Source organism: Canis lupus, chromosome 31, assembly GCF_011100685.1.
Source record: "Canis lupus familiaris isolate Mischka breed German Shepherd chromosome 31, alternate assembly UU_Cfam_GSD_1.0, whole genome shotgun sequence".
NCBI classification, from domain to species: Eukaryota; Metazoa; Chordata; class Mammalia; order Carnivora; family Canidae; genus Canis; species Canis lupus.
In genome coordinates this window covers 36,330,397-36,344,745 of record NC_049252.1, presented here as the reverse complement: position 1 = coordinate 36,344,745, position 14,349 = coordinate 36,330,397, and the positions used below count along the sequence as shown (strand labels likewise).

The window sequence follows — 14,349 nt, the reverse complement described above, 5'->3', positions numbered from 1 at the left end:
AAATAAAATCTTTAAAAAAAAAAAAAGAGCAGAACTTTTCAGACCTATCAGGTATGTCGTGAGGGCCAGGCCACAGACCTGCCAAACCTGTGCCCTGAGAATGGCCTTGGTCCCTGTGGTCCTGCAGGGCCACCAGTCACCAACTTCACATCTCCCTGCTGTGACGCAGTTCAGCTTCCAACCAGCACCAGCCGGAGCCCCCGGGCTTCCCCGGGCACACTTGGGAGGTTGGAGTCCCTGCTCTTCCAAGACTCTCTTCCTTCCTCGGGGCACCTGGGAGCTCTCCGCCCCCCTGAGATTTCAGGGGCCAGATTCGGACAAAGACATTGCCCAGGAGTGGAACGCGCCCATGCACACGGCTGCAGGCTCTGTGAGACGGAGCTGCTGCTGCTTCTGGAAACCCACTCCACCCCAACCTTCACTCAGACCGAGGCTTCAACCCTACCTCGGGGAGCAGGAGCCACGCAGTGGTGGCCCCGGGATGAGGGGCAGCACTTCCGAAGCCCGGGGCAGTCGGTGTCCAGCATGCATGGTGACACAGGTGCTTCTGACCCCACCTCCGGGCAGACCCCAGGTCTCGAGGCAAACTCCCTGGACCGATTCAGGGCTGGGGGGAAAGGGATCAGCGGTCAGTGATGCCAGCCACAAGCACTGCTTCGGGCACTCCCGACGCTGGATGCCATCTGTGGTTCCTGGAGACACGCAGCATGACCTGCCCAAGGGCCGTGTCCGGGCTGGGCATCGCCTCACCACGTCCTGCAGAGCAACCATCCAGAGCCATTTGCTCTGACTTTAATATAATATAGTCTGACCATCTTTCCTGGGAGGAGACAGTGTGAGCTGGGGGGCTGGGTGTCCCCTCTTTCTAGGCCAGGTGCAGGGGCTTCACCCCCCAGAGACCCCCTTGCTGCTCCGTGTCCCACTCATTCACTCACTCACTCATTCAATATTTACAGAGAACCTACTATGCATCAGGCATGTGCCAGGCGCCCAGGATTCAGCGGCAGGCCAGAGGCAAAGTCCCTGCCTTCAGGACACTTAGATTCCAGGGGCAGAGCCAGTATGCACATAGACCTAAGAACTAGCCCCAGGAGTGGGAGAGACATGGGGGGCTTTTGAAGAAAAGGGCTTTTGGAGACTGAGATGCAGCAAAGCTACCAGAAGAATCCATGCCCTCAAGGGGACCTGGCCAGGAGTCTCGGTGCTGGCGCTTAGGGTGATGGAAAGCTCGAAAGCAGGGAGAACTTGACCCTGGGGAGGCCAGGATGCCGCCCTCAAGGCGGGGGCGCTCTGCTGGGGGTGCTTCTGTGGCAGGACCTGCGGCAGCCTGAGCGGTTGCACGCCCAGAGGTGCAGCTGGGCTCAGGGCAGCCGGGGACGAAGGGACCCTGGCAGCTGAGAGCTCGAGGCAGCTGGGGGGCAGCAGGGAGGGGCCCAAGGAAGGTGAGGCCCCAGCGCAGGCGTCCGAGGAAGGGCCTGTGCCATCCCCAGCCTTCCTGTCACCCACCCTGGAGACGAGCACTCCAGCTACCTTGGGTGTCAGGCAAGCCCGGGCGCAGCTCCGTCTAGATTCATCTAAAGCCCCACACCCCCCGGGACCTCTGGAAGTGCAGTTCCGGGCCCTCCAGACTCCAGGGAACGCAGAAGAGGCCAGCAGGTGACCACCCTCTGCAAACGTCCCTCGAGGGTGGGGAGGGAGATGCGTGGCGTCCCATGTGGAAGGGAAGTGGAGGGGCTGCAGTCCTGGGGACAGTCTGGGTCCCCCCACGGTCTCCACAGAATGCTCCACAGACAGAAAGAAGGGGGGGGGAGGTCCTTGTGCGGGAGCACATCACCCAGGGTAGCTGTGCCAGCCAAGGAGGGGAAGAGAAAGCCGGAAGTGCCCTGAGGGAGAAAGTCTGCATCGCTCTTCTGGGGGAGCCAGGCCACCAACGGCTCGCTGCCTGACCCACGCTGCTGAGCGAGGGCCTGAAAGTCCCCCTGGGTACCGCTGTCCTTTCCACGCTGTCTGTGGTTCCCCCGCCACGTCCCAGACATGCAGGTGCCCATTCTGGAGTCTGAGGTCCCAGGGACGTTGCCACGCTGGGCCTGGCTCTGGGGACATGGAGCATGGGCCTGTGGTGCAGCCTGAGACTGTCGCTGGGGTGCAGACACCAGCATCCCTGCAGGGCCACCGCTCAACGACCTCCGGCTCGCTGCCTTCCCTCCCATCCTAAAAACCAACGGTCCCGAGGCTAAGGAGACATGAGACCAGATGTCACCTGGGCTCCCAGGACGGAACAAAATGACACTTGGGGGGAAAAAAATAGTGAACTCTAAATGAAGCGTGAAGTCGGTTCCTCCGTGGGGACCAAGGCGCCAGGGTAACCGAAGGCGCTCCCCTCGGGGGAGCCGGGGAGGGAGAATGGGAACCACCTCTCTACAAATCTACAGCCAGGCCAAACCCAGAGGTTCACTTAGATGCGAAGCAAAACCAGGCCACGGAGAAAAAGCGGCTCCTCGAGAAACGATTGCTCGATTGCTCGATTGCAACGGGTCACGTTTCAAGGTCACGTTCACCTGAGTGCGGCTGCTGCCCGCGCTCCTCCTCCGTCCTCACCCCGCTACCTACTCTCTGAGGGCCCAGGGGAGCAGTCAACAGTTCCAACCGGGTGGAAAGTCAAAAAGCCGCTTCTCCTTCCACGAACTCGGCACCGACAGTGCAACAGGCCTGCCCAGTGCCTGGCAACCCACGATTGGTCACAGGCCAACCAGACAGCAGGGAGGTTTCCATCGCGACAGTGGCACCGAAGTGTCCCCGGGGCTGGGAATCTGACGGGGGCCCTGGAATAATCGTTTCCACCCTGCATCCTTCCCCCCATAGGGGTCCTGGTCATCCGTAGGGGGGGAGGGGGGAGGGGGGAGCCTCCCGGCCCCGTGGGGTCTCGTGCTCGCCCAGAATGATGAGCCCGCAGAAACCAGGGGTGTCACCCCTGCGGGTGGGCATCGGCCAAGACTCTCCCCACCCAGAGAATCCATCGCCAGTGAATCATCCAACCATGCACAGCCGTGTTTGTGCCACCCGAGACGTCGGGAGCAACTAGATGCACGGGGCGGGGGTGAGGTGGGGGGGGGGCTTGCTTCATGAATGCCGCTACCTCCATGCCCACGACACGGCGCCACGTGGCCGCTAAGTCACATCTATTGACGGGAAGGATGTTCCAGGGGAATTGCTAAGTGGTAAGAGAATTGCTAAGTGGTAAGAGGGTACAAAGAATCCCAGCCGGGGCGACCGGGCTTTTCTAGAATGCCTGCCCTGAGCAGGGGCCACGGGAAAATATGGACCACGGGTATACGCGGGCAGCGGGCGACCGGCTAATTTCTCTTCGTTCTCTTCTAGGTTTCCAGCTGTTCGGCAAGGCTCGCGCGTTCACTTCTGTGATTGTGTTGAAGACACATTTAAATAAAGTCGTGGGTGATTTATCATTGTTTCCCCAACGCTGGACTTGAAAAAAAATAAATGGAAAAAGTCATCTAGAGCGCAGAGGACATCACATGGGTACCCATAACTGCCTTCCCTTTTTCAGAAGGCCCGTTGCTGCGTGGGCGGGGACAGAAGCCAGCCCGTCTGAGGGGTTCGCGGTGGCCCCGGCCCAGAAAACCCGTCGCCGAGATGCAGGTCACCCCACACTCGGAGGGAAGGGAATCTGCTGCCCTCCTGCCGCCCCCCCCACATTCCTAGGCTTGTCCCCGCCGCTACTGCAGGGTCCCAGCCCTGCCTCGTTCTGCGCAAATCGACCCGCGGGTGTCGCGGGGCACCCCAGAGACTTCCCACTTCCCTTCCAGCCTGTCACCAGGCACCTCTGAACGGGTCTGATCATTCGCTCGAGCTTTGATCAAAGGAGGCGAGCAAGCGTGAAGAGGGCGGTGCTGCCATCCGCTCGGCCCGGTGGCAGCTGCATGTCACCCCTGCCCTGGCATCGGGCAGGGGCCCTCCTGGGGAAGAGGCCCAGGCTCTGTGCCCCTGTCGCTACACCGCTGCTCCTCCCCCCCGCCCCCATCCCCTTCCTCAGATGCCACAAACTGAATCCGGCCGGGGGCGGCAGAGACGCGGCCCAAGTCGGTGCCACGTTGGTCGAGGCACCTGACACCCCTGCCCCCCACTCCGCGCCGCCGTCTGTGACCCCATCTGCATTAGGGCGATGCTCCGGGCCGGCCGGCGGCGACCAGGCACCTACCCAGCTGGCCTGTCATAAAGGACACGGGCAATGAAGACCCACTGCCTCCTCTTCTCCTTCCTGCCGGGCTCCCACACAGCTGCTAGAACGACCCCCCAAGACCCAGGGGGAACCCCTGCCCTGCTCAGCCGCCTCGGAGGGGCCTCTGATGAGAGCTCCAGGGGACTCCTCCCTTTCTCGCTCCCAGTGTGTCCCCCTTCCACAGCCTCACCATTCCCTGTGGGTCCCCCAGAGAGCCCTGCCCATGGGACTCTCGGATCTAGAACATTCTGGGCCTCCCCACACCTGCTGAGTCCCTAATTAAAGGTGCCAACGCTTCAGAAGTGGGGCTGAGGTCCCACAGGAGGCACTTCCTGGGAGCTGGCTTGTGGAGGGCAAGAAAGATGAGGAGCGGGTGACAAGGAGGGGACGCCACGCCAGCCCTCCGTCTCCCGGGAGAATTAGCTTGTTGAGCCCCGCAGGGCAGCCGCCCGACAGAAAAGCACCAGTCAGCGCCGGTGGGGCTGGCGGGGCTCAGACCCTGTGGGGGGGCTCCTCGGACGCTCTGGACAGATGGCCTCCCTGGTCAAGTGATGTCACAGCAGCAGCGAGCAGGTGGGAAGAGAGGATGGATGGGACAGGGTGGCGCCCACCTCTGCCACCAAATCCTGAACCCCCAGACCGAGGTGCTACGGCCTGAGGCCTCCCTGACACGGGGACCCCCACACTCCCCAGGAAGAGACGTGCTGCTGCTGCCAGGCAGGACTTCCTGTGCACATGTGGCCCTTAGAGACGGGGGGACCAGTGTCAGCACAGGAAGGGGCTCCCCAGACCTAGCCCCTGGCATGGCCCCACCCTGAAAGAGCCCCCAAGGGCACCAGTGGGGACCCCCCCACCCCGAGCTGAGACCAGGCCCTGAGGTCAGCCAGAGCCACCTGGTTTTTGGCGGCGATGGCCTTGGCGATAGTGGTGTCATTTCACCCGTCATCTCCATGTGTGGCCGTCCCAACAGGGTCAATGGGAAGGGTCAGCCATCCCTGTCCCCTGTGAGGTGGCTTCGGGGCCCTGAGAAGGGCACGCTCAGGATGACTCTGTGTGCCAAGCCCACATGGCCCTTCTGCAGAGTCTGCACCAAACTCTGGGAGGGGTGGGCGCCGACCCCCCAGGTGTGCAGCATCCTGGCCGTGGGCCCCAGGGATGCCTCCCCCCCAGACCCCCAGAGTGCTGCTCTGTGCACTCTGGAGATAGCACCCTCCTGTCTAGGGGCGGCCCCTGGAAACTCAGGGGAGCCACACCCTCCCCACTTCCCCTGCACGGCAGGGTGGGGTCAGGGACACCTTCTGACAGCTCCGAAACTCATTTTAGATCTGGTGTTGACTCAACTTTAACCACCACCGCCCCACCCACACGCACACACATGCATCCTTTCCCCTGGAAGAGGTCTTCTGGAAAGTTCTCTCTAGGTCAAGAGGCTGAGCCCTGAATGTTCCAAAGCCCAGCCCCCCTGGCCTCTCACGCTTCCCCGGGCACAGCCACCCTGGCCGCCCGGGGAACTGCCTCAAGCATCCTCCAAACAGCCCCGAGGAAGGAAGGGGACCTGGGGGCCCCTGGGCAGTTAGGGGGTGCCGAGAGGAGGGTTTCCCTTCCTTTCACACAGTGGGGGCTCAGATTAGGATTTCGGGTGAAGGAAACACTCATTCCACTACAGCTTTAAAAGGAAACGGTCGGCTGCCAATATAGAAGAGGTTGCAATGCTGGTTCTCAACCTCAGCTACACGTTCAAATCACTCAAGAGCTTAAAAAAAAAAAAAAAAAAGTCCCAATGCCCCAGCTGTGCCCCAGACCAAATCTATCGCCTTCTCTGAGGATGGGATCCAGGCATTAGCATTTTTAAAGCTGCCCAGGGGCCTTGAGGGTGCAGGCAGGCCTGAGAGCGGCTGCTTGAGAGTGAAGGTTCTCAAAGGGGGGCCCCCAGAGCATCAGCAGCAGCGGGGAACTTGTACTCCTCCCGGACCCGCTGGTTCCGAGACCTGGGGGTGGGCCGGTGGCCTGTGCTTGGACAGGCCCTCCTGACCTTCCTCGCGCACGTTCTAGCCTCTTGCAGGAGGGCTAAGGGGTGCGAACAGGGCCTGTGCTGAGTCCCTTCAGGGGTCACAGGGAGAGGGCAGGGGAGGGGCCCCCCCACCTACCCGCCGGCCGCCCCAGACTCACGCAGGACACAGTAGAGGCCCAGCTGCTCGTAACCCGCACAGCAGTCGGTCACGTTCCTGGACACGGGGACCTCCACGGCCAGGTACTGGGTTCTGTACACCGTCTTGGGGCATCGCCTCCACGGGATCCACCCGCCGCAGGGAGCGTGGGTCACGTGCGACGTCTGGACAGCCTCCACCTTCTGGATGGTTCGGGTCACGCTGTAGTTGCACAGTTGGAAGCTCAGCAAGGAAAGGCCTTTTTCTACGGGGTGGTTGGGGGTGCGGGGAGGAGAGATGGAGGAAGCAACCAAGGAGAAAAAGCCGAAATCAAATGGATAGAAGGGGTTCTGGACCAGGCCTCCACTTCTGCAAGAGCAGGGGAGACAAGACCTCCTGCCCCTGCACCCCCTGCACCCCCTGCACCCCCTGCACCCCGGGAGTCTTCCACCAGCCCACAGAGAAGTCAGGCGATTGCGTGAACTCAGGCAAGTCAGGTGTAAACGGGGACCCTGCACGCTCAAAAGTGCTCTCCGCAGACACAGATGGTAGGGACCAGACATCTGGGGCTCAGGTCCCCGCTCCCTGACCCGTGTCCCCCAGTTCTGCAGGCTGGAAAATCCTGTGCTCGCCTCTGAATCTCCACGAGCCTCGAGGGCCTCACATGTGAAACGAGTTCGCCACCGTTCCCTCCATAAGGACTGCTGCGTGCCAGGCTCAGGTCCCAAGGGCGGCCTTTTTCGGAATAAGCAGCGGCCCAAGCACACAGGAGACGTTCCCAGGTGGTGAAGCTCAGCGTGTGACACCCACCTGCCCGCTCCGTCTCTGCGTCTCTCACCTGGAGCCCGGTTGCTGTGCACAGACGCCCACGGCCCCCATCCCTGGGTTCTCAGGACCCCCGGGCACCCCCTCCCTCTCCAGCCTGGGTCCTGGGGCGTCCCATCTGCCCGTGAAGCCTCTGTTGCCTCGTGTAGCAGGGACTGCTATGGGCCGAATCGTGTCCCCACCCACCCCTCCAAAATCCACGTGCTCAAGTCCTGGGAAGGGGTGTCTGCAGACCTAATCGGTTAAGATGGGGCTACGCCGCACTGGGTGGCTCCAATCCATCATGACACATGTCCTTACAAAAGGGGGAATCTGGACACAGAGACAGACACGCACACACGCGGAGGAGGTCACGGGAAGACGCAGGCGGACGTCGGAGAGATACGTCTACTAGCCAAGGAGCGCCGAGCCCGTCCGCAGACCCCCAGAAGCGGGGGCAGAGGATGGAGCAGATGCCCCGTCCCAGCGCGGGGGGAGCCAGCCCTGCTCACACCCTGACCTCCGGCTCCTGGCCCCAGAGCTGGGAGGAGGAAAATCTCCAGGGCTTGGAGCTTCGTCAAGGCAGCCCCAGGGAGCCAAGGCTCCACACCGGCCTGGGGCCCCGCGCTGTGGGCTCTCGGGGCAGGATGAAGGGACGGCCTGATGCCCTTTACGCTCTCAGATGCCTGACCTGTGAGCCGAGGCTTTAGGAAACTGTCCCGAGTGCGTACCCCTCGGGGACAGGAGCTTTGTGTCGGCAGCAGAAATCGTCAGCATCGCCAGCACCAGGGCGGCGCCCCCAGACTCCCTCCCTGGGCTTCACGGCATCCCACGAGGGTGCAGAAAGCGAGACTCTGGGGGCTGGCGACCCCCAGGGAGAAGCAGAGCCGAGCCAGCCCTCCAGCCCAGGTTGAGGAGGGGGCCCGCAGCCTTGCTCTGGGCAGAACCCGGGGCCGAACCCCAGCACCCAAAGCGAGCCCAGTCCAGAGCTACACCCACGGTGCTGACTGGGAGGCAGCCACGCAGCAGCCTGCTGCCCCCCCTCCCCAAAGGGGAGCCGGGGCGAGGAGTGGGGAGGCCCTCGTGCTTGGGGTGGGGCAGCAGAAACCAGCTTCCCAGCCCAGGGAAACGGCCTGGAGCTTGGATATCCCTTGGGTGAGGGACCGGAGATGTGACGGTGTGACAGTGTCCAACAGCCTTGTCCAAGCCGAGGCTTCCCGCACTGAGAATTTGGCAAGGTGGCTCCAGAGTTTGTTTTGTGTCGTATCCTAAGAGGAGATGCTAACCACTAGCGAAGGTACGTTTCCCAGGCTCTAGAGAGCCGCTGTCTCCAACCGATCATGACAAGGTCCCAGCGGAGCATCAGCAGAGCCCTCTTGCATCAAAAGTGCATGCACGCTACACACACACACACACACACACACACACACACACACACCCTCTGAAACTCTGGGATGTTTGCCTCATTTTGATTTTTGCGTTCCTCCAGAAGCCACCCCGGTCCTCTCCACACCTGGCTTCATAGCAGAGCCCAGAGGAGAAACCTTACAGCAGAACCTCCCATCCTGCAAATCCTTCCAAGAGCCATCAGCGCGGGAGCCGGGGCTCCTGGGTTCTGGTCTCAGACTCGGGAGAGAAAGCCCTGCAGTGAGCGTGGTCCTGGGTCCTGGTCCTGGTCAGAAGATCCTCATTCACACCAGCTTCCCCCAATCCCAGCTCTGTGACTCTGAGCATGTTTCATGCCCTCCCGGTGACCCCATTTTGTCATCTGTCTTTTTTTTTTTCTAAGATTTTATTTATTTATTCATGAGGGACACAGAGAGAGAGAGGAGAGACACAGGCAGAGGGAGAAGCAGGCTCCATGTAGGGAGCCCAACGTGGGACTCGATCCCAGGACTCTAGGATCACGCTCTGGGCCGAAGATTGTGCTAAACCACTGAGCCACCCAGGGATCCCCTTTTTTTTCTTTTTTTTTTTAAAGATTTTATTTATTCATGAGAGACACACAGAGAGAGAGAGTTGTCATCTGTCAAATACTAACTATGCCCTGGAATGAAGGAAATGAAGCTCTGCCTGCAAAAGCAATACCTGGTCCACGAGGGCAAGGAGCTGTGTAACCCTGACACAACCCCGACCCTCTGCCCCCGAGTCCCCACGGCACGGCGAGAGGTTCCTGACAGCTCCAGCTTCTCGATGCTCCCATCCTCTCTGCCACTGAGCTCTGGGGTTCACACGTTACCCATCTTGCAGGGAAAATCGAGCAAAAGAAATCACGAACCAAAATTTGGCAGCGGGTGAAAAAACTTTAAACCAGTGCCAAAACGAAGTCGAGCGTAGAAACCGAGTGGATGTGTTTGAATTCCCAACTGAATAAGACAGAGTTCAGAGGGAAATGATTGTTTGTGCAGGTTTGCAACCTCCATTCTCCGCAATCCGGGGCTTCGGAAACCGGGCATGCTCTCAGCAGGAACAGGTGCCCGGCAAAGGGTTTGGGCAGGTGCCCTCGCTGGGTCCCTCACTGCCCTGCCGGCCACTTTTCACCTTCATTTACCGAGGAGGACTCTGGGGCTGGTGGACCCCAAGGGGGGGAGGGTAGCTGGCCGTGAGAGCCCACTTCACCATCCCCAGCCTGCCAGGCAGGGGGAGAAGGTTCGAGCCAGAGGCCCTGGCAAGGATCATCAGGGTGGAAATTCGGGCTGCTGCCGGCCGTGGGGCCAGAGGGGGGCCTCCCTGACCGCTCTGGGTCCCCCTGCAAGGCTCTGAGACTCGGGGCAGTCTGCAGGGCCTGCGGGCCTGCCGCACCCACACCACGGGCAGAAATGCAGAGTTGCAGGCCCCTCCGCCTCAGAACCTGCACGCGAACTCCCCCGGCCCCCAGCTGACCCAGAGGCGCACACACACCACCTCTTTGGTGGTTGCCAGAAAGTCTGGCAAGACGGAACAGATGTCGCCTCTCAAAGCGGACGCTCCTTTGCAGGCCCACCGTCCTCCGGAGACCTGCTCCCTGGGAGCTCCCCACTCCCCCGGCATCGCCTACGTGAGCCCCGAGCCCTCACCTGTGAAGCCGCTGGCCTGGCTCGGGCCCACCGCGCTGACCAGAGCCAGCAGCGCCAGCCTCAGCGTCCTGAGCATGGTCGGCGGAGGCTGCGAGGCTCTGGGCCTCTCCCGAGCAGCTGCACCGAGGGGCCTGGGCCGCCGAGCCTGGAGAAAGGGCCCTTCTGTTCCCAGTGCCGCCGCCGGTGGTGGCGATGGCTTCAGCGAGCGCGCTCCGAGGGACCAAGTCCCTTATGCCAGCTCGTTAACACCTGCCACCACCACGGCCGCGTCCCTCGGGGAACCCGCGTGGCCCAGCCCATTCTCGCTCCAGACAGATGGCATCTTTCAGGAAAGGTGAGTACCCGACCACCAGGCGGCATCGCTAGGTCCCATCTCGCCGTTACGCAGAAAACCCATTTCAGGCCCAAATCTGACTCCCTCCATCAAGCGCAAAGTATTCTCTTACCTTATCAGCGCGAAAACAGCACCACATCAAAGTGGTACATCGGGTTCAGAAAAGGGTCCTTCACACAGTCGGACAATACAGATCAAAGCCATTAAAATGTTCGCAGCCCTCGGCCCCGCGACCTTTTCCTCGGGGGCTGGGGGCAGGGGAGGGTGGCGTGAGGGCCGCGTGGAGCTACTGCCCCAGAGATGCCCGCTCCTCGTCAGCGCCTACGATGGCGTCCGAAGCAGCCACCGCGGGAGAATGGGAGCGTAAATCAGTACAGAGCACCCAAATGCAACATCACGCAGACGCTGCTGCTCCCCGTGCAGACAGGGAAACGAAATAAAGCCAAAACAGTCCCTTGGCATCGAACTCCAATAAAAAAATATATATATATGTAGAAAATATGTACATTTATAAATATAAATATACATAAAAATGTAGAAAAATATATATATATAACATACAAAAATAAATTTATATATATATAAAAAAACAAAAACAACACAACAACCAAAAAAAAAAAAAAACAATCTCTTGGAAAGACCCATCTCCGTGCGCACTTCTGCAAACGTGGGCACAATCCAGAGAGAGCCCCAGAGCTTCAAGAGGAATGGTGTGGGTGATGGGACGACAGCTGGGGCATGTGGTCCCCCCCGTGGCTGTCCCGGGTGGCGTGGATTTGGACATTTTGCACCAGATGCTTTCTAGCCGGCGCTTGCCGTCCAGCTCCTCTGCTGGAACCGAAAGCTGGAAGCGCATTTTTAATGCCAGAGCTCCCTGGTTCTACCGAGGAAACGTTCAGACGAGGTAACGAAGATCCATGTTGGCTGTGGGGCTCACGAGGGCTATTCCCTCGCGCCCCAACCCCAGAAGGGCTCTTCCAGAAGGGACCTTCAGCCTCGCCGCGCGCCGACGTTGCTACGTCGTTTATCCTCAGCAGACGAACCTGTGGGACGATTAGCGGCTGCACCTGCGTGCAGATGCCAGGGCACGAGGCATAAACAAAGGTGTGGAAACAATCCCGCCGCCGCCGAGGGGCTCGGGGCCAGGGTCCTGGAGGGCAGCACCCCTGGGGGAAAGCCAGTAGCGCAGGATGGACTGGGGAGCTGTGCTGAGGTTTAAAAAAAAAAGGTCCAATAAGAAAATACATTTTAAAGCTGTAACAGTCTTCAACAAAGGAGACTTTAATGGGCACTAACAATAAATAGAAAAAGTATTATAATTTAGGGAAGTCTGGACATTTAAAGATGTGAGACATTTAAACACCCAGGGGGTTCAGTGGTGGAGCATCTGCCTGTGGCTCAGGGCGTGACCCCGGGGTCCTGGGATCGAGTTCCGCATCAGGGCCCCGCAGGGAGCCTGCTTCTCCCTCTGCCTGTGTCTCCACCTCTGTGTGTGTGTGTGTGTGTGTGTGTCTCCGAATCAATAAATAAAATCTTTCTTAAAAATTAAAAGATAATTTTTTTAAAAAATGTGAGTTGAATCTGAATTGCGACATTCTATTCTATTCTGTCTTGGAACCTTTGCTCCTATAAGGTACGAGTGCTATAGCATGAAGGTGCAGCCAAGGATAATACTACCCTCGGTTGAAGCTGGTCCGTGCGCTTTCTCTCCTTTTTAGAGCCACTGGAGGAAGCCGATCCCTTATCCCCATTGCACAGATAAAGAGGCTGAGGGTCAGAGAGGCCGCGTAGCCGGTGACCTGGGAGATTCGATCCTGAAGCCCAGATTCTTTGCGCTCCCCTCTACCCGCTGTCTGGTTGGACGCAGCCAGGAGAACGTCCAGCCAGACCGCCCAGGAGAGCAGAGCCAGGTCAAGGCATCCTTCCAGCCGAGCACTTCATGCTAACTTGCAACTGTCCATAAAATGTTGTCATGTGTCATGACGCGCTTTCCCTTTATAGTAAAACTCATATTTTTAAAAAGAAAACCTCTCAAGATTGACCGTCTGTCGCTAGCTTTGTGCTCCCTCCACCTCCTTCTCTTCCAAGCCCAGAAAGACACCCAGCTGTGTTGTTCTCCTTCCACCCGCGGTGAGGTAGTCCCCTCCCGTCCCCACGCGGGCATAGTCTTCCATACGGCGGCCGCGGCGGCCGCGGCGTTTTTCCACGTTTCTCTTCCATGTGAACGCTCCGAGGAGCAAACAGCCCTGCACCCAGCACCCAGCAGCGAGAGGGGCGTCCGTCCAGGATGCCATGCTCGTCACTTCCAAGAAGTGTCCTGTCACATGTCCATCCGGCCAGGACCCCCCCCCCCCCGCCTCCGCCCCAGGCTCCCTCTCCTTGGGTGGCACCTCTGTGCAGAAAACAGCGTCTCGCTCAACACGGTGTCCGAGATCCCAGAATCTGGGAAAAACTGCCAGCGTGCAATGCTACTCACATGCACCCACTCACCCACGTGTGCATACACACAGTCGTGTGCACAAACGGTCACACTCCGTGCGCGCACACGCACACCTGATCTCACATGCACATGCTCACCTGTATACATGCACGCTGGCTCACGCTCGAGTGTGCGTGCGTGCTTACACACTCACATTTTTGCCTGTGTGCATGCACACACTCAGGAGTGTTTGTAGCTCACAGTCTAATGTGTGCAAGTACAGACATGCTCAGCTGCTGGCTGGCTCACACGCTCACGTGCGCGTGCAGACCCATGCCCACACACTCACACACACACACAGGATGAGGATGGGCTTCCTGTCCCTGGAACATGTGTCCAAGGACGTGAACTGCGTGTCTGGTTTCAGTGTCGGTATCCGAGCTGGGCTCTGTGTGCCCCGTCCGCCTGCAGGAGGGGAGTGAGCTGACCTCAGCAGGGCTCTTAGTTCTGGGGTCCTGCGCACAGCAGGCTCCACCACAAAACCCATCAGGACCCTACAGGTCAAAAGGTACGTGCCTCCAGCACTGTCCTGGGATGTGGCGATCAGGGCTGAGAGGCTCGCAATGGTGGCCTAGGGCAGGGATGACACGGGGGGCGTCGCTCACTGCTCACTGCCCCCTTCCTGGAATCCTGCTCCACATGCAGCCCTGGCCACGACCATCCATCAACCGGGTGGAGCGGGCCGGGAGTGGTTCCCCGCCTCACCTGGGCTCAGGTTGGGGGTGAGGGTGGTGAGCGCAGGGAGAGGCATAGGTGGCAGGGCCATCCTAGGGGCCTGAGGACCCGGGGTGAGACCTCTGGCCGGGGTCCCAGCTGCAGGGGCAGGTCCCTGAGGGAAGGGGGGGCTCTGGGCAGGGGTGGCATGGGGTCTGTGATGTTCATTGCTGAGGGTGGATTGGGAGGTGCTTCATCTCTAAGGGGCGCTGGGCGGGAGCTGCGTCCAGGGAACACGGGCAGTGGTGGGTGCTTGGGACCTTCCACGTTGGCAACTGTTGCCTGCAGAGCGGGGTTGGTTGGAAAGTGAGGGTACAGCGCATATGCGGACGTCGTCTCCAAGCCCCAGGGAACGCGCCGGACATTCGGCGTCCTCGGCTCCGAGCCAGAGCAGGTTGGACTGAGGAGAAGCAGGGGCCCTCCCCTAAGGTGCCCCGGGCGCCAGACGTGCACCTGCTACCACAAGCTGGGGTCCCTGGGGGCAGGGCTGCGAGGGCCCAGGTGCCTGCTGTCAGGGGCGCACAGAAGACCGGGAAGGCTGATGACCACGCACGGGTTCTGCGGGCGGCGCCACCTGC

At 60.2% G+C, this 14,349-nt stretch overlaps 1 protein-coding gene across 1 annotated transcript in view; it reads right to left on the bottom strand.

Moving 5' to 3' along the window:
* The window catches only part of UMODL1 (uromodulin like 1), a 58,045-nt gene extending 50,080 nt beyond the window's left edge, over window positions 1-7,965 (bottom strand). The window contains exons 1-3 of the mRNA XM_038581154.1: window positions 7,880-7,965; window positions 6,407-6,753; window positions 446-607 (exon numbers count right to left, since the gene is read on the bottom strand). Of these exons, the coding sequence (XP_038437082.1) occupies window positions 446-607; window positions 6,407-6,753; window positions 7,880-7,965 (595 nt within the window). The remainder of the gene's footprint in view (window positions 1-445; window positions 608-6,406; window positions 6,754-7,879) is intronic.
* Window positions 7,966-14,349: the final 6,384 nt, after the last annotated feature.